The sequence below is a fragment of the Quercus robur genome, chromosome 6 (genome assembly GCF_932294415.1).
Source record: "Quercus robur chromosome 6, dhQueRobu3.1, whole genome shotgun sequence".
In the NCBI taxonomy this organism is placed as follows: Eukaryota; Viridiplantae; Streptophyta; class Magnoliopsida; order Fagales; family Fagaceae; genus Quercus; species Quercus robur.
This window is the reverse complement of record NC_065539.1, coordinates 6,787,605-6,812,152: the sequence shown is the minus strand read 5'-3', so window position 1 is coordinate 6,812,152 and position 24,548 is coordinate 6,787,605. Positions and strand designations below refer to the sequence as shown.

Here is a 24,548-nt window from a genome sequence, read left to right as displayed (position 1 = left end):
AAACTCTTTACTTCTTCATACAGACAAAAACTTATAGTCATATACCTTGGTGTATCCTGTTAGTAATCAACACTTCATCAGTTGGGTCTTTTTTTTTCCTCAAGCACTTAATCAATTTTTATGAGATGCTGTAAACTTAAATAAATGATATGATTAAATACACTTAAAGGATTGCATAAAATTCATGGAAAAGAATGCTTGGTTACACTTTAACAAGCTACAAAAAATTCAACTGTTACAGAGGCCAAGTAATACAATAAAGCCTAGTTAGTTGAAGGATTGCAAACAGCACTCGGCTTGGTTTGACTCGTTCAATTTTTCAATCTCGCAATCAAACAATCAATAAAGTAAACATTCCATTTCATAGTAAATGCTATAAAATAGCATGCCCAAGCGAAAAATAAAAAGGTCCAACCATAACAATATAACAAAGAATTCTAAGAAGATCGATTGTTGTTGCACCAAATTAGAGATCTCAGTAATTACTAATTCATACATGAAATGCTAAATGCATAAATGGACCAACCTAGAATTTAATACCATTCTACTTTCTAGTTTCCACAATCTCTTTTAATTAAGATGTATTTTCCTTCAATTTCAACTGTACTGGAGAGAATATCATCAATAAAAAATAAAGGAGAGAAGATATAATTAAGGGTAAATGCTACACTGCAACTAAAGAAGGAGACAAACCTAGGCATATATCTTCTGAATTCAATCAATATTTTCTCCTCTTCTTTAATGGTAGATTGAGATCAGAGTCAGAATCATTGTCAGCAAGGGTAAGGGCCATTGAAGACGAAATACTATATTTTTGAGGACAACAGATACATTCTACATTGACCCCCCACCTTCTAAGCTCAAAAGAACCATTGTTGTTGTCCCATTCATATGTAACCTCAACGTGATTGTAATCAGATGGATTTGATTCATTTAATAGCTTCTGCAATTTGAGATGTGATCTAGAAAATATCCACACTGTATCAGAAGCATAACGACGAAGCGAAATGCTATTAATCCAAACTTTTTCAAAACCATTAATGGAGAGGTAAACCCAGAAACCAAAACCTGGACTCGAGGATAATTCCAGCACCTGTCCAAAAGCAAAATAGACGGCAAAAACATTTGGAAATTTGCGACCAACACAGAATGATATGGAATTTCCAACATTTTGATGCTTGGAATTCAACCACCTTGGAATCTCTGTACCTGGTACTCTAAAACTACGATTATCCGTATCATCCAAACAGAAGAAATCTCCCCTAATTTTCAAAGTACGCTTATCCGTATCATCAAGGAACAAATATCTACTTAATAATGACGGTGGATCCACAAATATGTAGCTTCTTTCTCCTTCACATATAATTTCTCCAATCTGCATGTAATTAGTAAATTCAACGAATTAAATTAGAGAAGAAAGAAAGTAATATATATATATATATATATATATAACTATAACTTGAAAAAGAAAAAGACCTGATTCAATAATCTGCTTGAGGATTGTGCATCTAATGACGGACAGTTACTTGCTTCTACACGTTTTATAAATTGTGGAAGCCTCAAAATTTGTTGTAGCTGCTTGCAATTTTGTATATCAAGGCTTTCTAACGCAGTAAGATACCCGATTGATGAAGGCAACCCTCTGATGCCACTTAGAGATAAATCTAAATTCTTTAAACGTTTCATTTCTGGATGAACATTGGGGAATTTCTCAAGCTTAAAGCATCCAGAAAGATTAAACTCTTTGAGCGATTTCAACCTGAGGTTGTTTGGAAGATTTTGAAGACTATCACAGAATGCGAGGTCCCATTTCCATAGCTTATCAAGAAATCCAACAGACTCATGAACCATAACTAATTTTTTACAAAAAGAAAGGTTCAATGTCTCTAGGTTTGGGGCACACAATTCAGGGAATTCTGTAATGGAGTTACACTCATTAAGATTGATAAGTTTTAAAATTTTAAATTGGATACCCTGTAGATTAAAAAAAAAATCAAAATTTAGGTTTGGCCAGCATTCAAAATAATTTTAAGAAATTATAATTCATAAATACTAATAACATACCTGCTTGAATATTGTCTCCATTCTAATGCGATTACTCCTTCCCATATTGAGTGCAACAAGCTTTTGAGGACAATATTTAGATGGCCAGGAAAAAGGAAATCCAGGCCATTCAAGTAACCGTAACCCATTAGGGAGATATTGAAATTCTTCACAGATGTGTACGTTTTTAACTAAAAGAAATTTAAGATTTTTCATCCTTTCAAAAGGTTCACTCTGCAATTTTATAGTTATTGGTTTTGGTGAGTGCAATATCATTGCTTGAAGTTTATCAGACCCCTAATTGAACAAAGAATAAAACAAATAAGTTTGATTATATAATTTTTTAGAAAGTATAAAAATTTTGAAATTGTAAACAAAAAAATATTTCGAAAAAGGAAAAGTGAAGCAAAAGAACTCGTACCAAATTTCTAGTTAGCACTTCATAAGCATCCTCATAACACCATATCCTACTACGATTTTCAGGTTGTTCAGATTCTTGTTGAACGATTTCCCTGCCCATTTGTTGTAACAAGTCATGCATTGACAATATGCCCCATTGATTAACAGTTATGAGACACTTATCGATAAGCTTGCAAATACCATCACGTGGATATAAATTGCAAGTTTCTAGTATATTTGTAACGTAATCCTTCTCAAATCCCTTGAAAAAACAAGCAATATGGAGAAAAATATCCTTTTCAGTTTTGTCCAATCCATCATAACTTATTTTGAGCTTTTCTTGAATTTTTTTGTGAGGAATGTTTTTGTACTTTTCTAATGCATTTTCCCATTTATCTATACTTTTTCCACACAAATCAGAACCTATTATTGTTAGTGCTAATGGAAGACCATTGGCATAATGTATAATTTGCTTTGCAACTTTTGAATAGTCTTCCCCTAGTTTATTCATTTGGAAGGTATGCCAGCTGAAGAGTTCATGAGCTTCACATTGATTCAATTTCTTAACCTCATAAGCTAGATGATCTTTTCCAAGAGTGGTTAGCACTTGTTTGTATCTTGTTGTTATAATAATTCTACTTCCCGAACTAAACCAGTCACATCTTCCAAGCAAATTTTCTATATGGATCGATTCATCCACATCATCAAGAATTAAAAGAAGCCTTGTATGACAAAGCCTATCCATTATCAGTTCAATTCCTTTGGGAACATTGTCCACCTTTAAATATGTGTCTTGTAATATCATAGAAAGAAGTGTCTCTTGTAGTTGGATTATGCCATTGGTTGTCCATGACTTTTCTCTAACATTCTCTAGAAAGCAGCTCCTATCAAATTGATTAAATATTCTATTATAAGCAGCTTTTGCAATTGTAGTTTTACCTACTCCCCCAAGACCATGAATCCCTAGCATGCGAACACCATTTGACTTTGTGTCCAAAAGCAATTCTATCTCCTCCACACGAGAATCTATTCCAACTGGATATTTAGCAACAAATAGTTGTGTCCGATTTGATTTGGTACTTGATATCTCTTTTATAATTCTTTTGATAATTTGAGTTTCAGATTCAAAGCAACTGCCAAGCACAAAAGCATAAAAAGCATTTGATGTGTTAGACTAGACGAAAATCTATATAATATAATATATATATATATATATATATATATTCATATGAATTTTGGTCATCTCCTTATTGTAAGTGATGGACACTCACTTTCATATTAATTTACCACTTTTCTACATCATCCACAATCAACCCTTTATAGTTGTAGTAAAAGTTGTGTTTCTAAACTTTTCCTCAATTAAATTAAGCACCCAACTTATGAAATGCTTTCTCCCACTTTTTGCTCTATTCCCTTTTTCCTAGAATTTGTTCTCAATATTTTCCTCCATAGTAATGTTTATCTATTTATTTATTTATTTATTGTCTTATTCTCAAATTGTTGCTTGGCAAGCAATTAAGGATGCGATTATGATATTTTCTCTCCTTCCCAATGTGACAGTACTTCAAAAACCATATCAAAATGTAAACAGAAAGGGAATCAGCAAAGAGGAGGCAATCCAAAGTGGACCTATGGGTTATCTCTTGTTTATTTCCTACTTAGTACATGGACATAAAATTGAGAGGTGAAATCATTTACCTTGAATTGTATATCCTTTATATATTAATTTAGATATGAATGCTTATTTACTTATGTATGACGAATTTGAAGTTTTAACATGTGCTAATTTTGAATATACAATGCAAATCCAGTGGTCTATGGGATTATAAGTTATATATATATATATATATATATAAAGAGTAAGTGAGTAACAAAAGTAATATTAAGAGTAATTGTGTTTCATGTTATGGTAAAGGAAATTACTAATTATTTAATTATTAACAATTAAGGAAACGTGTTTTGTGATGTTAAATCATCATGGATGTGTGATTATGATGAGATTCTTTTTTTATTTATTAATTTTTTTTTTGAGAAACAAACACACACACACAAGGGAAAGGGAAAAGGGATTCTAACACAAAGGCACATCACAATTCCACTCAAAAGCCATGGTAACTTTTAAGAGAGGGTGGGACAAGTTATACTACACATAACACACTCTCTTAAGCAATGTGAGACAATTACCCATTCTTTTTGTTTCTTTTTCTTTTTTTGAGAATCAAACACACACACACACACACAAATTCTTTTAAAGTTAAGAAGTTTTCAAGACTGAGATTTTTTCAATAGATAATGTTAAAAAAAAAAAAAAAAATTCTCTTCTAAGGAAAATAATTGTGGGTTCTAGGCTTCCAACTGTTGGATAACACGTGTGAGTCAAGTCCTATATTGAATAAAGATAAGAAGAATAAGTGATTAATATAATATAATTGAGCACATACCCATTGAGCTTAGGCCTTTTGAGTTAAAATGTGTCTCTATATGTTATATTAATTACTCAAGAAAGCTCTCCAAAATGTTTATCTCCCCAACAAGTGGTATCAAAGCTCATGGTGGTGTGCGACGAAGGTAGTAAGGTGTTCTTGGTCCCTACCCAGCAAGGACAGAGAAAGCCCAACAAAGGAAAACCCATTAGGCAAGAGGGAGTGAGTAGGACTTATTTATGGCCCACAAAGAGATCTTAAAGCTCACAGAGAGGTAGAGACCCACACGTGAGAGGGAGATTGTTGGGTTACATGTGTAAGTAAAGTCTCACATTGAATAAAGATGAGAAAAATGAGTAATTAATATAACATAATTGAGTATATACCCATTGAGCTTAGGCCTTTGGGGTTAAAATGTCTCTATATGTTATATTAATTACTCAATGAAGCTCCCTAAGATGTTTATCTGCCTACACTTAAAATCAATCAGTGTCTTGGCTTGATAATAAAAAGTAATCATTATGGAGCAGACTCTATAGGAAGAAATTCTATCTTATCTAACCAAAAAAAATTCTAAGGAAAATGTTTTCTGAATCTAATGAGATATATCTTTAGAGAAAGTATACAAATTATTTTTCAAAGCTATCTAAAGATATATATATATATATATATATTTTAAATCTCATGAAAAATTGTGTGTGCATACTGAAAGAAGTTTATCTTGAAGCGTATTCACGTATTAAGAAAATTTTATAATTTCATGTATTTATGCGTTCTTTATAACTCATACCATCTAACCCCTTTTATTGAGCTCTGTTAGCTTACCTTCTTTAAAAAGTAAATAAAAATAACTAGAGGAAATGTGTTTGGTGATGTTGAATCATGGAAGTATGATTATGATGAGATTCTTATGAAGTTAAGAAGTTTTCAAGAACGAGGTTTTTTCAATAGATAATGTTAAAAGAAAAAAAAAACAATTGTGAGTTCCAGGCTTCCAACTAGCTTAATTAGTAAAGTATTTTATTGTCAAATAAGAGATCTAAGGTTTAAACCCCATTTGCACTTAAAATCAATCGTCTTGGCTTGATAATAAAGAATAATTATCATGAAGCACTCTATAGGATAAATAATTATCATGAAGCACTCTATAGGATAAAATTCTATCTTATCTGGTAAAACAAATAAAAATTCTATCTTTCTAAATCTAATGAGATATATCTTTAGAGAAAGTATACAAATTATTTTTCAAAGCTATCTGAAGATTTTTTTTTTTATTTTTTATTTTTTATTTTTTTTTTATATATAAAGCTAATAAGAAAATTGTGTGCGCATGCTCAAAGAAGTCACGTATTAAGAAAATTTTCTAATTTTCATGTGTTTATGCATTCTTTATAACTCATACCACCGAACCCCTTTTATTGAGTTCTGTTAGCTTACCTTCTTTAAAAAAATAAACGTAAAAAATCAGTGAGCAGGTTTTATGCAATAGAGTAGTTGCTGGAGCCTTAGTTGAGCTTCGTAAGAGCTAGTTTTATTTTCATTTAGTTTTTACTTTCCATTTAAGTAGTTTTGCGCTCAACTTTATAGGGATGTTTGTATATATGAATCAACAGTAGAGCGTTGGAACTTTTGATGTAATAGGGGATTTTAGTGTGTGAACTTGTGGTATATTCCAAATTGATGATGTTTGTTATAATTTGGAGAGAAATATATGAAGAAAGGAAACAAACCGAATCAAAATCTATATGGAGAAAGGAAGCAGCATAGAAGAGGCAATCTAATTAAATGACTTGAGAGTAACAAATATATAATTTTTTTTTTCTAAAACATAAATGGGAGAAACTCTTATTTGGTTACATTATTTGATCTTCAATTATTCTATTTCCACTGTTGACCGTTGTAGCTTAAGTAGAAGATATAAACTTTTTAAATAAAAATACTTTGATTATTTGGAATTAAATGGTGATAACAAAACTATTAATGTTTTATATTACAAAAAGGCAAAAAAGTAGTAATAGATACATACCCATCCTTGTAAGAGAATCCAACCAAATCAGTTGCTTTGGTTAAAGCTGCCCTCCAACTCTGAACCTTATCTTTGTTATGTTTTTCTTCATGTTTAGTTAGTGCAATCCCAAACTTTCCCTCTTGTTTACGTACTTCCGATGGATTTACTTTGTAAAAAACAGGCAGAACTATTTGGCCAAAATTTTTGCATTCAAGAATTTTGACAAGCTCATTCAAACACCAAGTTGAAGATGCAAAATTTTCAGAAAATACGACAATCGAAATCATTGACAATTCTATCGCTTTCAGAAGCTCTATTGAAATTTCTTCTCCTTTTTGAAGATTATCATCATCAATAAAGGTGTTAAAACCTTTGTCACATAAAGCCTTATATAAATGACTGGTAAAATTATAGCGAGTATCTTCACCTCTAAAGCTCAAGAAAACGTCATAAATGAATCGGGTCGTAGAACAAGAGCCTCCTTCGTTGATTTGCAGAGCCATCAGAATCTATGAGCAAAAGAAGAGAAAATATGGAGGGAAAGGAGAGAATGAAAGAAAGATGTGACTAAATGGAAATTAAAAGAGATATGAGTGGCAACAACTTTTTATTTTATTTTTTAATGATAAACATTAAACAACCTTACTGGTCCCTAAAAGTAAAAACCTCTATTTAGTCTTTACACGAACTTTATTTGGTCTTTACACGAACTTTCGTCCCTTGACTGGTAATGTCCCTAAAAGTGACCGATGATCCCACGCGTTTTCAGTTTTTAAATCCAAGTGGGAAGTTATATCCGTATATGCTTTGAGCAACATCGAAAGAAACTATAAGAAAGTGCTAAAAAGTAAAAGCACTAAAAGCCATAAAGCAAGTTAGCCACATCATATGACATTGAAGGTTCGTATAGTAAAGTGCTTGGTTCAAGCTTGCTGTGCAGGTTGTTGGTATATTCTCATTGCGGGGTCCTTCAAAACAAAAGGAAAAATTATGCTGTCTTCTTTTATTTTGATCACTTGATCTCTTTTATAATTTTGTTTTACGCTTTGCTATTAGACATGAACTTCTCTTAAAAAAATTTTAAAAATGTATACAAATAACTCTTGAAATCGAAAAATTCAAGCTTTTGTAGTTTTCATTGATTTATAAAGAATAAAGTTTGCCGACAAATTAGTTTGTAGGCAATGGCTACAAACTTCCTATTTCTTTTTATTGGATGTGAATTTTAATAAATTCACCATAAGATTACATTTTCTTATTATATCATCCATGCTTACAAAATTTCACGAAGATCAAAAATCAATAATTATGTTATCAATCAAATATTTCAATTTCAATTTTCTGTAGTACTCAATTATGCATAAAAAATAAATTTATAAATTTATAAATTTAATAGTAAATAATATCCTATTTGAATGAAATTTGACATACATGTTAAATACATATTAATAATAGAAATAACATGAATAATCTAACAGTTAGATTTTCAAAATATGTAGTCATGTTAATTTTTTAGTGAAAGTTCATAAAATTTGTCCATTTGTCTTGTTAGCTTCTTTTCCTCCCTCGAATAGTTTGATTTGACCTAGACTCTCCCACACAAATTGGTTATCTCTCTCGAGTAAGAACAAATTATTTTGATTCTCCTTATCTTGAATGAAAAGGCTTTATAGAAAATTGTTCTTGAATCTTGGTGTGTGGAATTGCACCCAACTTGTAGTAACTTTGTCAACTTGTATTGAACTTTCTTGGCAATCAAACATGTTACAAAAATCAAATTTACCAATCTTTTTATATTTTCAATTTTCTTTTTTCACTTTCTTGCTATTTCTCGGTAACCAAACAGATCTTCATTTTTATTTTCTCAATTTTCTTTTTTACTTTCTTGAAATTTCTTGGTAACCAAAGCTTCAGCACCACATTAACCTAGATACACCACCATCAAACCTAAATTACCACCTCTAATGCACCGATATGGCAAAAATGCCATTGTATCAGTATCCAATACGGATGCTGGTGGGATACTGATATGAACGTACCCAGGGAGTATCGAGCAAAAAAAAATTAATTTTTTTATTCCTATACAGCTTGGATACACTCGGAACGTCCGAGATATGTCTAAGCTCTCATTCTCGATCACAAGAGCTTCTCCTCCTCCTTCTTGCCGCTGGTAAGTCTCTCAAACTCTCACTCTCTGTCCCTCACCTCTCTTTTGCCTCTGTTCTGAATCAGAATCATCGAGAGGATTTTTTTTTTCTCTCTTTTCGCTTGCGTTGGCCTCTCTACACTCTTTTTTCTTTTTTCTTTTTGGCTCATGTTTGTTTTGTTGTGGGTCTGACTCTATGATATATATATATATATATATATATTTGCTGAGAATGGGTCAATGATATATTGTTATAAACTTAAATTATGTACAAAAATATTTAAATATACCTAAAAATAAATATGAATTAATTGCCATATCCCCAACATATCATATCTTAGATTTTTTTTTAATGTTGTATCCCCGTACTCCTACCGTACTGATACTCGTATTCATATCCATATCCATGCATCATAGATTACCACCACCACAACTGTCTAACACCACCACCAAAACCAGATCCACCACTACCAAATCCATCACCACCAAACCCTACAATCAAATTTCAACCACAACTTTTTATCAAAAAAAAAATCAACCACAACTCAAACATATTTTGAACCATTAAACAACCCAAACCCTCACACCATCATAGATCAAAAAAAGAGAGACCGAGTGGGTGAGTCCAAGAAAAGTAGAGATAGAGGGAGAGAGGAGACCACCTTGACGATGGTGGTTGGTGGTGGTGAACGACAAGGAAGGTCATCGACTGCCAACAATCCAAGTCATCAGTCATCACTAAATTGTAAAACACAAACCCATAAAACTGATTTTAATGGGAATGGTTTTTGTACTTAGTAGATCCATGGGACCACGTGGTTGGTATGGGTCTAGGAGATGTGTCCCTGTATCAAATGATGATTGGGTAAAGGCTGCCACTTCAAAATTTGGTTATTGTGAATTTTTTGGTTTGCATTTGATTTTTGTGTTTGAATTTTCTGTGTTCCTAAGTTCATCTTTTGTGTTTTTGTGTTCATGAAATGCGATTTTTTTTTAATTATTTTTTTTAGTTAAAATTGTTAAATTCAGATGCTGATGTGGATGCTAACATGTTATTTTTTAATATTAAATAAAATTTTTTATTATTTTATTAGCCATATCAAAATTTTAAGTAACACGTGCACTCTGTGTGCCAAGTTTGCATAAGGGCCAAAATGATAATGGTTTTTGATTTTCAAAGACTAAAATAAGTGCTTCAAAAAAGTATGATCTAAAATGGGAATTGGCACAAAATATAGGGACCAAAAGTGTTTTTTCACCTTGGATTTTTAAGTTGGGTTGTTTTTGTGTCTATGCCAAGTTTGATTTTTATGCTTTTGTGTTTGATTGACGAAAAAATGCTGGGAATGTTCCTACATTTTTTTTTTCTATTTTAAAAATGAGAAATAAAAAATGAATGTTTTTTCAAATTCAATGCTAATGTGGAAATTTTAAATAGAAATTAAATATATTATTATTATTTTATTTTCCACATAAGCTTCAATAGTGCTAATTATGCAATTCGTTAGCCATGTAGACATTTTTCGTCATTGAGTTGAAAGTAGGGATCAAATTAACTGTAAGTTGAAAATGACAGGGACCGAATTGATTGCTACCAAAATGTAGAAACCGAATTAATAATGAAACCAAAATGTAAAGACCAAAATGATATTTTTGCCCCAAGAAAATTAACTCATACTGCTTTCAAGAGAAATGCAAATTTTGTGGAAACAATTTTTAAAACAAAATGTTGAATTATAGATGTGGGGTCCAATAGTTTATGGGTCCAGCCCACACGCTTATGGGAAGCCCACCGGTCCTAAACTGAAGGAGGCCGGGGCCCAAGCTCGAAACTAGGAAACATAAAAAGTGGCCCGAAGACACAGCCGAGGACGGTTTCGTCCTCGGCCGGTCCGAAACCTCAGGGATAGGAATGGAACACGAGTAAGCTAGAAAGATCAGAAAATATCCTGGGGAAGTTGTCTTTAATACCCTTCCCTGACATGACACTGCCCCTAGCAGATCCGGGATCTTAGGCTTTATGGATCATCTCCAGCAATTTTGGGATTAGACTGATGGGACAGATATCTGTCCTGGAAAGATCGACCCTACACGTGGACGAAGGACAACGAACGTAGGCTAGTATAAAAGAGAATGTTGTGTGACCAAAAAGAGGGGGATCTCCCATCTAGCTTCTGGAGAAAGACTTGATGTAAGAGAATGCCTGGATAATATACGCCGGACACCACCTAAAAACCCACCGACGGGTAACCGGAGACAGCACCATCGCTCCTCGGACATGATCCGAGGAGCCAAATCCTCCTAGATACAAGATTGAATGGCCTGAATATCCAGCCCAAAGCTCTTTCTCATATTGGTTCACCTATAGTCCGGCCCGAAATGTCGCCCTGTGATCCAACGCTGGCCTTTCAAGCCCACTCTCTACAAATATTATTGTGAGGGACTTTCCGTGTGCGAGCCCAACATCGTTGTTGGGCCGTTAAAGATTTTGTGTCCTTACAATAGAGAAAGAGAAAAAAAAAAATTTTAAAATGCTACAACCGTATGAATGCCAATTTTTTTTTTTTTTTTTTTTAGAATCAAAAGATAAAGGAAAATAGAATTAAGGCGTAAATGCACTTTTGGACTTTACATTTTGACAATATTTCTATTTTGGTTTCTACTTTTTCATTTCATCGCCTTTAGTCCCCCCCCCCACAAAAAAAAAAAGACGTTATCGTTTTAGTTCCTACCATCATCTCATTAACGGAAATATCTTACATGGTAGAAGGAGTGCACCACTGGCACAATAGATATTGACATGGCCAATAAAATAATATTAAAAAAATTATTTGGCATTTAATAAATGCCACGCCAGCATGAAATAATAATTAAAAAAGGGAAAATTATTAAATACTCCGGGAGTACCATAAATGTGTACTCCCTCCTCTCTTATGAATTGTGGGTTCCACCATAAATTTAATTAGTGGGACCCACAGTTATGTGAGAGGGGTGAGTACGCATTTATGATATTCCAAAAGTACTCAATAATTATCCTTAAAAAAAACACATTAGCATCATATCAACATTTGAGTTAAAAATAATAATTTATCAATTTTAAGAAAAAAAAATTAAAAAAAGCAGTATTAGAACCCAAAATACACATGAATTCAAATCTAGTTTTATATTAAACATGAACACATAAGAACACAAACCCAAAAAATTCAATCACACATTCCATCTGGCATGTAAGATATTTCCGTTAGTGAGATAACGGTAGAAACTAAAACGATCACACTTTTTTGATTTTGGGACTAAAAGGGGTAAAATGAAAAGATATGGACTGAAATGAAAATATGATCAAAATGTAGGTATCAAAAATGCATTTACACCTAAAATTAACAAAGAAAACCAAACGAATGAGAGGATATCTAAAAAAATACTTGAAAAGTCAAACAAAGAGCCATTCACCTAACCTTCAATATATTGGGGGAGTTGGTAAGCATCCTTGGACCTTGAGGCCAAGGACTAAGTTCAGGTTTATGTATATAAGGAACTCTACTTTCCTTTGTTTGAAACTGAGAACTACCCCAAGATAGTCCAACTCTCTGCCCCATTAATCTATTTCATTTGAAATTATCTCTGAATGGCTCAAAAAAGCAAGATTTTGATAATTGGAGGGACTGGATACATTGGAAAATACATAGTGGAGGAAAGTACGAAAGCTGGGCACCCCACTTTTGCATAGGTCAGAGAAAACACAGCTTCAAATTCTGAAAAGTCCAAACTCATTGAGAGCTTCAAGAGCTCTGGAGTAACACTTCTCCATGTATGTAAAAAACTCTATTTCTCCACATCTTACGTGTGTTGAATTCTCTGGTTAGTAGAAAGTCATGCTATTTTTTTTTCTCAGGGAGACATCTATCATCATGAGAGCTTGGTGAAGGCAATCAAGCAAGTTGATATAGTGATCTCGGCAGTTGGATCAAAACAGATAGCTGATCAGGTGAAGATTATTGCTGCTATCAAAGAAGCCGGAAATATCAAGGCAAGGCACATATCCTACTAAATACTTCTTGACATTCTCCCCGCAGTTCTTTTAAACACTGGTGTTATATAGTAGAGTTACTTGATTACACACACATATATGTATATATGCTTGTAACTCATGAATTAAATAACTGGTGAAAAAACTTATATACAATGAAATGTGGGTGGGTTTTAGAGGTTCATCCCGTCCGAGTTTGGAATTGATGTGGATCGAGCCCATGCGGTCGAGCCAGCTGCACATTTTCTTGGGGTCAAGGCCAGCGTGCGGAGATCCATTGAGGCTGAAGGAGTTCCATATACCTACCTTGTGTCTAATGGCTTTGCTGGGTACTTTTTGCCTAACTTTGGACATGCAGGTGCCACAGCTCCTCCTAGAGACAAAGTAGTCATAATTGGAGATGGAAACCCCAAAGGTATATTATATTAGTAATATATTAGCATAAAATTCAATCATCTTTCTCCTTAATTTTTTTTTTTATCGAGAATTTCTTCATTTATTGTAGATGATAGATCCACTAATATGGCTAAATGACAAAAGTAATTGTTCTTTTCCATCTTATCAGCAATTTTTGTCAGGGAAGAAGATATTGCAAATTATACCATAAAGGCAGTAGACGATCCAAGAACCTTAAACAAGGTGCTTTATCTTAAACCCCCTGCCAATATTTTGTCCTTCAACGAAATTGTCTCCCTGTGGGAGAAGAAGATTGGCAAGACCCTCGAGAAGACTTATCTTTTAGGGGATCAACTTCTGAAGAAAATCCAAGGTTAGTAAGAACAATTTCACCAGTTGATTTACAGTGTTTGCTTATAGATCTAATTTATTAGGGTCCACCTTGTTACCTCATTTGGATTATTAGGGGGGTTGTAATATCTTCTTTATTTCTTTGTACTATTAGTCAACCCATCTAATTGTAGCTTCTTGGTTAGTCAAACCAGCTATCTGATACTTATCTTTGCTTTTCTGCAGAGTCTCCCATTCCTTTAAACTTCTTTCTATCCCTTAGTCACTCTGTCTTTGTGAAGGGAGGTGCTACAAGCTTTGAGATTAATGCTTCTTTTGGAGTGGAGGCTTCAGAGCTTTATCCAGAGGTGAAATACACCACTGTGGATGAATACTTGGATCAGTTTGTCTAAAAAATAAATTGGAACATGTAATGTGATGATTATATTCCAGTGTACAATAAAAATAAAATTTCTGTTGTTTATGAGGCATCTGTTATTTGTTAGCTATGCCCTTCTTTGTGTCGTGTAAAAACCTTGGATTGTGACCTTAATTTGTAACCTCGTTTCATGTCAATATCTGTCAAATTGTACTTCCAGTAATGAAAATTTAAAAAATCAATCCTTATTATGAGGTTCTTATTATCTTATAGCTGCCTATCTAGTGAGAGAACATGTTAATTTCTCAGTGCTTCAAATCAGATTTTCTTTTGCTTTTGATGGAGGGCAATGAAAAAAATCCTCCGAACCCAATGTTAGCTAATTATTTTTGCATCGAGGTGACTTTTGATTATGAGCTGTGCATCAATTATAAGTAAATATTTAGAACTAAGTATTGCAAAAATAGGTCTTCTGATAGGCTAGCGGTTTGCTATCTTTGATAAAAGATTTTTTTTTTTTTTTTTTTTTTTTAAGGAGTTTGAAAATAGAGAAGAGTCGATGAGATCCATTAAACATAAAATAAGGAAATTTGTTCATAACAAAACAATTTCTCTAAGTTATTTTCAAAATAAATTATTAATAGGCCACTATTTTCAATGCTAAACCTTATAGTTTAGTGCCAATTCTCAAAAAGGGTGCCCCAAGTAAGATCGTGTGTCATCAAAACAAAGTGTAACACGTTGTTGAATTACGTTTTTATCCTTGAAAATTGAATATTTATAAAAGATGCCTAGTTTGTTCCAGTAAATTACTATTATTATTCTTAAAAAAAAGAGTAAATTGTTATTATTGTTGTTATTGTCGTTTAAAAGAATAAAGTATATATTTTTTCCTTTAAAATAGAACAAAAGAAATTATATTAATATTTTTTTAATGTGAGAACAAAATTAATTATTTACTTTATAATAATATATATTTCATGATTGATTTCACAAAACTAATTGACAGTATTTATACATAATTAAATAATAGAAAGTGTCGAGATCGGTAATCATATTGATTGTAACATTGTTTTTATTATTATTATTGGAGAAGTTGTTGAATTCTATGGTGAATATTTAATCCTATCTTAGTCAACTACCAAATTTGAATTTTTTTTTTTTTTTTTTTTGGAGAAGGTGAAATTGTGAATGGTTTAGGTCTGCAAGTCAATTAAATACATACAAAACTTCATTTTCTTTTTATGCGTGTTTGTTTAGAAAATGGGTCATGTTTGTCTAGATAGTGTCATTGGATTGACAAAAACTTCCTTATCTAAGATGATGTCCACTTTTTTTTTTCTTCTTTACAGTAAATGTGAAATTGTGAATGGTTTACGTCTGCATATAAAGCAATGCCGATTACAAGAACGGTCCAATTGGCTTTTAACGTGGTCTGAACAAAGTTTTAGAATAATTTTGTTGCAAATCTAATAGAATTGCCCTCAAGGTCTTGCTTGTAAAATTATTGTAAATGCATTCATTAAAGTGCTTGGTTTATTCTCATTGCAAGGTCCTTCAAAACAAAAGGAAAAAAATATGCTGGTCTTCTTTTATAGTTTTATTTTGATCACTGGATCTCTTTTATAGTTTTGTAAAATTATGCTTTACTATTAGACATGAACTTCTTTTAATTTTTTTTAAAAAAAAAACAATTGTATACAAATAATTCTTGAAATCGTAAGAATCAAGCTTTTCTAAGTTTATTTTATTGATTTACAAAGAACAAAGTTTGCCTACAAACTAATTTATAGGCAATGACTACAAACTCCCTAATCTCTTTTTATTGGATGTAAATTTTAACAAATTGTTAGGTTATAAAGACTTAGGTTTTTATGTATTTAGAACTCTAATGTGTATTGTTAGCAAACCATGATCAAGACAATGTGTTTAGTAGTGTTTAGTCTTGCTCAAAATTGTATCTTTTATGTAAAGTTGGAATCAAGCTAATGCAGAAGTTACTGTACATTTCGGCCTGGCTCGATCGATCGAAACTTAGACTCGATCAATCGAATCTCGGGCAGAATGAGTTTTTCTGCAAAATTCCAACTCAGCCCTAGTTGTTTAAAACGTTTAGGGTTTTCTAATTTGTTCTAAGTATAAAAGGAAAACCCTAGCCACGTTTTAGTGTTGCTCATATTGTTGTTTGTGTGAATCTCTTGTGAGATCTAGAGGAGCTTTCCTTTACACATACTTAGGGTTTTTAAGGATGAGATTTTATCTACTCCTTGATGATCAACTCAGTTGCTGCCATTGGAGTTTAAAGAAACACAAGCGGGTGTGCTTGTATCTGGTGGTGAATCCAAGAAAGAAGGAGTCTGTGGATTCGAAACTTGCACATGGTCGTGTCAGTAAGTTCTACTGGTGGATAGCAATAAGAAGTCGAGCGTGGGGGCTTGTAAGTCTTATTGTATGAATTTCGATTCTTTCAAGATAGTGGATTCAAGTTTATCTTGAGGATAGCTAGGTCAAATCCTCCCCAGGTTTTTACCGGTTTGGTTTCTTGGGTGATCATATCTTTGTATTATTTATCTTTCCGCTGCTTTGCATGATATGATCTTTGTGATTGTGATAACCTAGATTTGTTAAATTGGACTAAGTAACAACTTGGCTAATTATGTAGGTTAATTCAATTGTGTTTTAAGGGGTCTAAAAACTATCACAAATCCACCATAAAATTCCATTTTTTTATTATATCATCCATGCTTACAAAATTTCACGAAGATCAAAGATCAATAACTATGTTATCAATTAAATATTTAAATTTCAAATTTTTGTACTACTAAATTATGCATAAAAAAAATAAGTTTATGGATTTAATTGTAAATAATATCCTATTTGAACAAAATTTGACATGCATGTATTTTATTTTATTGTAGAAAAAAATGATTAGGAGGGGGGAGAGCGACCAGTGTGGCTGTTCTACCTAGGCATAACCATAGTACTAGTAGCATCCCAATCGCTCCCAGGCAGTACCCCATACTCCCCGTTAGTTAAGTTAGGTTGATCGTTTGGGACAAAGAAGGGACATAGGGAGCATCAACACACAGCAAGTTGTTGAGACTCGAACCTAAGTCTTGAAACTTGTTGGCCTGGTTTCTTACTAACCAGGCTACCCAAATGTTGATATTTAACATACATGTTAAGAACATAAAAACCATGTAATTCAACGATTGGATTTTCAAAATATGTAGTCATGTTAATTTTTTAGTGAAATTTTGTAAACTTTGATATACTATTGTGGGTTTCATTTGGTATCTTCTCATACAAGGTTCAAATGAGGTGTTGGTCTTATCTATTTCACATGCATGTCTTGTCTTGTCTGGTTGCCCGTCATTCTTGGGCTTTTATAGCTAGTCTGCTTGTCAATCTTGGTTTTTATAACTGATTGTGATTGTTGGGTTTTTGACACTATTGGTGTCTAGTTTGTTTGTAATCTTTATTACTAGATTTTGGTATTTTTTACTGAGTCAATGGCTTACTTAACACATCACCAGATCATTTGTCTTGTCAGCTTCTTTTTCTCCATCGAATAGTTCTATTTGACCTTCTCTTCCACACAAATTGATTATCTCACTCGTGTAAAAGAACAAATAGTTTTGATTCTCCTTATCTTGAATGAAAAGGCTTTATAGAAAATTGCTCTAAAAAATCTTGATATGTGAAATTGTGCCCAACATGAAGGTAGTACTTCTACCTTGAAGAGTTGTTCTGTATATTTAAAAAAAAAAAAAAAAAAAAGATCGAATTTTACTCCGAGTAGTATATAATATAAATCAGGCTTCAAAAACAACACATTTATATAATTCTATACTTAGTGAGATTTTTCAAATTAAACTTGGTTTTTTGGTTAAAAATAGAGCATTCACATCAGTAAGTTCCAAACAAAATCAAAACCTTGAAAAAAAAAAAGAAATAGCACTCTCCGCCTCCCCTTGTACAATGCCGTACACATTTGTTTAATTTACAATCTAAGATTTACTTATAGTACGATTCAAACTTTAATTACTTTATTATATATTCATTTAATGGAATGAAACTCTACCAAGTCTCTGAGATTCTAAAAAAAAATTAGAACAGTTGGAGCTCAGCACCTACGTTTGGAGGTTAGCCCGAATGTCAGCAAGTACGTTTGAACCTTTTTTTTTTTATAGGAACGGAACTGTTAGATGAACCCGTACATCCGTTTTTCTACAGTAGAAGTCACTGTGATCCCCTTGCATACTGCATGACGAAATATCATATACAAAACCTATATAACTAATATAGAATTAACAAAGGAAATATAACTTCAAAAACAAAAACAAAGAAATGAGAGGCTGTCTAAAAAAATTCATGAAAAAGTCAAACAAAGAGCCATTCATTTCACCTTTATTATATTGGGGATGTGGTACGCATCCATGAGACCAAGAAAGTTGCTGATTATGCATTTAAGGAACCCTGTTTTCCTTTGTTTGACACAGAGAACTACACCTAGATAGTCCAACTTGTTAGGACATATGTGATTTAATGTTAGGAACATATGTCACTATTTTATGTAATTGGCTAATCTTTTGACAAAACACACTTTACTTGTAATTGGGTAGATATATGATGTGTTTAATGCTTCAAGGAACAAATTCAAGTGTTAAAGCCATGTAAGTTTGTCCAAGAATCAAGTGAGAAAGTGTTGGATTTTAAAACTCGACAACTAGCATCTATCGAAGTTTGAGAGCTGTTTCAACCTGTGACTTAACAACTAGCTCGATAAATGGTCATCTATCGAGGTTTATGAAACTCAGTTTTTTCTAAGCTGATTTTCATCCAATCTGTATGTGTTTAGGCTTTCTTTTCTCACAATCCTAAATATATATAAGGATTATTTTGAGGGCCGTAAAAGGTTACACAAGTTGCACAAATGTGAAGCAAAGTTGTGTTCATGCAAATTGTGACTGAAGACAAAATTTACCCTAGTTCATCTTTCTCTTGAAGAAGTTACTGTGTTTGTACACCTTAGGGTTTTATGACCAAGGAACTTCATGATCATCATTGTATAATGAACTAAAGAACTTTGCGGCCAACTGATAGGCCAAAAATGAATTGACCCCTTATAATAAATTAACCAATTAATTTAATCAAGTGAAATTAATTAGATTTAATTACATGCAATGAGCATGGTAGCACAAACAAATCACCAAATAAACGAATGAGGAAAACCATCGAGGCAAAACCCCACCGGGTGATATTAAGGTCACCACTCCCTAGAATCCACTATTATCAAAATAAGCGGTTACAAGTAAAAGAATCTCAATACCTTATACCAACCTACAATTGAAACCTTACCCCAATACCTAATTGGACTTGTTCTGTAGTGACAATCTCTCCTTTTGATGCACGGCTCTCAGTACGTGACTAACCAATTTGATGCGCAAATCCTAGTACGTGGCTTACTCCTTTGCACGAATCTAAGTACGTGACTAACTCCATAGCAACCCTTTGATTGTTGTAGTTGATTTGCATCAACTTCACATAGAAATACCAATAAGATCTTCAATGTTGGTGCAAGAGACTTTGCTTGGTTACAAAACCCAAAGACATACAAGAAATGCAGCAAGAACTCTTTCTTCTGTAGGAGGAGGCTAATGTTTCAAAAACAAAACCTTATGAACCTCTATAGGGTTAGGTTTTTTTTTTTTTCCACCTCCTTTTAAATAAGAGCTTAATGGGCTCTCCTATTCCATATAGGTTTACACAAACTTTGGGTTTTCCTAGTCCAATAAGAATAATACAAACCCATAAACAAATAGCCTTTTAGAATAAAAACATTGCTAGTTATAATCTGAATCTCGTAAGCTCGATAGATCAAGATATCTGTCGAGCTTTAATGAATCTCGACAGATCGAGCTTCTTTCAAGGAGGTATCGAGACCTGCAGATTGCACTTTTCTTGAGCAGTTTTTGAGTAATCTTCATGTCTTCAATTTAACTACTTGTAATGTTCATCTTGAACCTATTTAGATTTACCCCAAAACAAGTAAAGTGCATTTTGTCAAAGGATATGCCAATTACATAAAAATATGTCCCTAACACCAACCTCTTTCTCAAGTTGGTGATCAAGTTGCGTACTGGGATCCACGCATCTATTGGTTAGTCACGTACTGGGAGCCATGCATTGAAAAGGAGAGATTGTTACCATAGAACAAGTCCAATTGGGTATTGGGGTAAGGGTTCAATTGTAGGGTGGTATAAGGTACAGTGATTCATTTACTTATAACCGCTTGTTTTGATAATAGTGGATTCTCGAGAGTGGTGACCTTAAAATCACCCGGTGGGATTTTTGCCATGTAGATTTTCTTCATTCGTAAACAAATCACCGTGTCAATTTATTCTCCACTGCGCTTTAGTTAATTGGTGATTTGTTTGTGCTACCACGCATTTTGAATGTTAATTTGATTAATTAATAAACTTGGCTAATTAATCAATTAATTCATTATAAGGGGTCAATACATTCTTGGCCTATCAAGTGGTATCAGAGCGGACACACTCTAATTAGGTGTTAATCTTTGCTGTGTGATCCATTGACCCCTATTTGTCATGGATAGAGGACAGTCTCTTATTATACCTCCTTTATTTGATGACACTAACTATGTATATTGGAAAGTACGCATGAGAGCTTTCTTGCAGTTATTAGATGAAAAAGTGTGGCAAGCTATGGAGATAGGTTGGACTAAGCCTACGGAAGCGCCAGCCAACTGGGATGATGCTAAGATCAAGGCGGCAAACTTCAACAACAAAGCATTGAATGCTCTATTTAGTGCAGTCATGAATGAGAAGTTCAAGAAAATATCCTCTATTGAAACTGCTAAGGAAGCATGGACCATTCTCCAGACAATCTATGAAGGAACCAAGGCTGTCAAAGATTCAAAGTTTCAAAGACTTATCACGAGCTTTGAAGAGATTAAGATGGAGGAAGGTGAGTCATTCGATGAGTTCTATGCCAAGCTCAAGGACATAGTGAACTCAACCTTTAATCTTGGGGAAACCATTCCTAAACCCAAGATTGTGAGAAAGGTTCTCAAATCTTTACCTAAGAGATTTCACGCCAAGATCACCACTGTAGAGAGAGAAAATTCTCGACCTATCACAAGCTGACACATCATACTACCAAGTCCACAAAATACATCCAATTACAGAGCGCCACGTACCACTGCTAGGTTTTGCTATCACTACTCAGAATCCAACAGAAATTCGCCAAGTGTCATTGAAATAGAGGCATAAAATGCTTGCAAAAACCAATCAGACATCAATGCGTGTATGCGATGACATAAACAATTCAGCACGTGTAAGTGATGACATAAGCAATCCAGCGTGTGTAAGCGATGACATAAGCAGACCAATTAGGCTATGACTTGTGTCACCAATTAGACTCCGCCATGTGTTGCTCAACCACCCCCAAACTCCTATAAATAGAAGCCTTCATAAGGCATTTAAAGGGAGACCAAGCCATCTAGAGCACAAGCAGCATCAGAGAAGATTCAGAAGCACTAAGAAGTACAGAAGCTCTGTAGGAATCAATCCTCAAAGCCTTCAAGAACTTCAACCTCAAAATCGAAGAACATTCAAAGCAGAATCATCCAAACTATCTGCCTAGATCCTAAAGTTTGCTGGAATCAAGCTCAAAAGCCTCTAGAAACCTTAACAAACCATAAATCAATGAAGCTCTACGGATTCAAGCTTCTAAAGCATCGAAGAACTTCCACCACAAACCTTCAAAGAAAAAGAACACACGAAGAACATGAAGCACAAAGAATTTCTAACAATCTCATAGCCAGAGATTCATTGTAATTCCGTTTCAAAGATCTTCAATCCATTCCTCAGCCAAATTGAAGGATATTTTGTGTTTGAATCAAAATCACATTACCATAATTCCAATCAATAAGTCTTGCAAGGAGATCGAATCAGAGGATCACTCTTTTGTAAATTCAGAGAATTGTACCACATATTCATCAATACAAATTCGCATTTGTGAAACTATTTTAATTGTTTGATTTATTTCAAATTAAAAATTTAGTCGTCTACAAATCTAACACGCATAGTGGGACCTCTCTGCCTCTCATCTCTTTCTCCTTTAGAAGAAAAGAAATTCGACATCATTTTGCTATCAACTTCGATGGCCTCTAGCAAGAATGTTCGAAAACCAACAATTGATGCTTCCGTTGCCGATGATTATGCCGGCCCAGTCACTCGCAGTCAATCCAAAGCTCTTGAGCGACTTTAACCCCAACCAACCAAAAAAAGCAACCTTCATACTATCATCTCTCTGGACTTTCTGGCAAATAGGAAAGGCACCGCTAAGGATTTATCTATCTCGAAAGATTTGGAGATCAATAATGAATCATCCCCAACAAAAACATTTTCTATCAACTCTTCACCCGTAATGAGAGACTTAAGGAATGAAGTACCTTTGACTTATCCTATTTCATCATTTTCTCCATCATATCTAGAGGTCATGCCAGTGATGATGACTAACACTTCTATCATGGAAGAAAAGATGGCTGAAATGGAACAAAGGGTCATCCTTCTCACAAAAGCACTTGAAGATAAGGATGTCAAAATTGCAACCCTGATGAACAAACTAGAGGTACAAGATTCGGGTGAATCAAGTCTTGACCCTGAGCACCCACCTGACTTTACCTTGAAAAGAGAAAACGCTAGGGTTGATAAAGGAAAAGGAGGTGAAGGCACTTCTCACTTACACACATAATGTAGTGTGTGAAATATAGATTGCTCAAAAATAAAATCTATGTTGAGTATGTAGCATTTGTTACTTGTTAGGTATGCCCTTGTTTGTGTCATGTAAACCCTTGGATTGGGTCCTTAATTTGTAACTTCATTTCCAGGTCAATATGCTAGTCAAAATTGTGCTTCATGTAATGAAAATTTTAAAAATCCTTGTTATGAGGTTCTTTGTTGTAGAACATGTTAAGCACTCGGTGTCTCAAATCAGATACTCTTTTGCTTTTGCTTTTGCTAATGGAGGGCCATAAGAAATTCATCCGAACCTGATGTTAGCTAATAAATTGTGCATCGTGGGACTTGTGGTTATGAACTATGCATCAATTAAACTAAATATTTAGAGCAAACCAAGTATTGCAAAATAAGGTCTCTTGATAGGCTAGCAGTTTGCTTACGATGATAAAAGGATTTTTGTTGCTCACTTGATATCTTTTAAAATTTTGTAAAATTAGACTTTGCAATCAAACATGAACTTCTCTTAAATTTAATAATAAAAAAACAAATTTATAAGTTTATTTTATTAATTTACAAAAACTAAAAAAAAAAAAAAAATCCAATCATATTTTTGGGAGATTTGGTTACATCTGTTGGTGTGTGTGTTCAAAACACTTGACCATATGTTTAATCATATACTGCTGTGCGCACCAAAGACAGGTTTGCTGGGCCAAACCGCTATTTGGGCTCACAACTTATTTGAATGGTGGGTCTGGGTATCCTACTTTGGATTGTTCAAGGTTTAGAGACCCAATGAGATCAATTTCTCTCTTTCTCTATGTTTCTTCCTCTCAAACCCTCTTTTTCTCTCTCTTTTCTCACCACCAAATTGCATCCCCCATCCCATTCTTTAGTTTCTCCTATTTATAGCCAATTGTTAATGGGGGGATCATCATTATCTTTTAACTAGTGCAATGAGAGGTCCAATGTTGATAAATTTAAGTGGATGTTTAGGTATGAGTGGCTTTGGAAATGGTTCCCACTGCAGCAAGTGTGTTCGGCAGCGGAGTTTCCTAGGGTTCTGTCGAGCACTCAAAGGGCGATGTGACCAAGCATGTGCATATCGTTCAGGGATGACTTTCCGAGCAGTATGTGAGCGGGGCATCTGCGGTCCGCTTTTCAAGTATTCGAACAACACCCAGCTTAGACTCGTAGTTATTGTAGGCTTGGGTCAGGAACCTTAGCAGTACAGAGGTTGGATCCCCGGGCCATATTATTGATCCATGGCCCAAGGCCCAAATGGACTTAGGTATTAGGGGCCATACAACTGCTATTGTGATAACATTTTAGTGGCTTTGAAACCCTTCACTACCTAAAAAATAAAAGACAAGGAAAAATTAGATCCACGGCTCTTAAACTTGACATGAGTTAGGCCTATAATAGGGTTGAGTGGAATTTTTTTGAAAAACTTACGGAAAAATTGGGATTTGATGAGAAATGGGTTTCCCTTATTAGCGTGTGCATAAGGTCGGTTTCTTTCTTAGTTTTGGTGAATGGTGAACCCCATGGTTTATTCCAGCCTAATAGAGGTCTCCGAAAAGGAGATCCTTTATCGCCTTATTTGTTTCTTTTACGTGCAGAAGGCCTCCA

General features: G+C 33.8%; 1 protein-coding gene and 1 pseudogene across 1 annotated transcript; one reads left to right on the top strand and one right to left on the bottom strand.

The window, feature by feature from the left end:
• Nucleotides 1–718: 718 nt before the first annotated feature.
• Nucleotides 719–7,376, bottom strand: LOC126689796 (disease resistance protein RPV1-like). Its single transcript, XM_050384975.1, has 5 exons — nucleotides 6,892–7,376; nucleotides 2,465–3,575; nucleotides 2,065–2,340; nucleotides 1,477–1,818; nucleotides 719–1,375 (listed from the first exon to the last, which is right to left on the bottom strand). Exons 1-5 carry the CDS (start codon nucleotides 7,374–7,376, stop codon nucleotides 719–721), a joined length of 2,871 nt encoding a protein of 956 aa, XP_050240932.1.
• Nucleotides 7,377–12,518: 5,142 nt separating this feature from the next.
• Nucleotides 12,519–14,416, top strand: LOC126732500 (phenylcoumaran benzylic ether reductase Betv6-like; annotated as a pseudogene).
• Nucleotides 14,417–24,548: the final 10,132 nt, after the last annotated feature.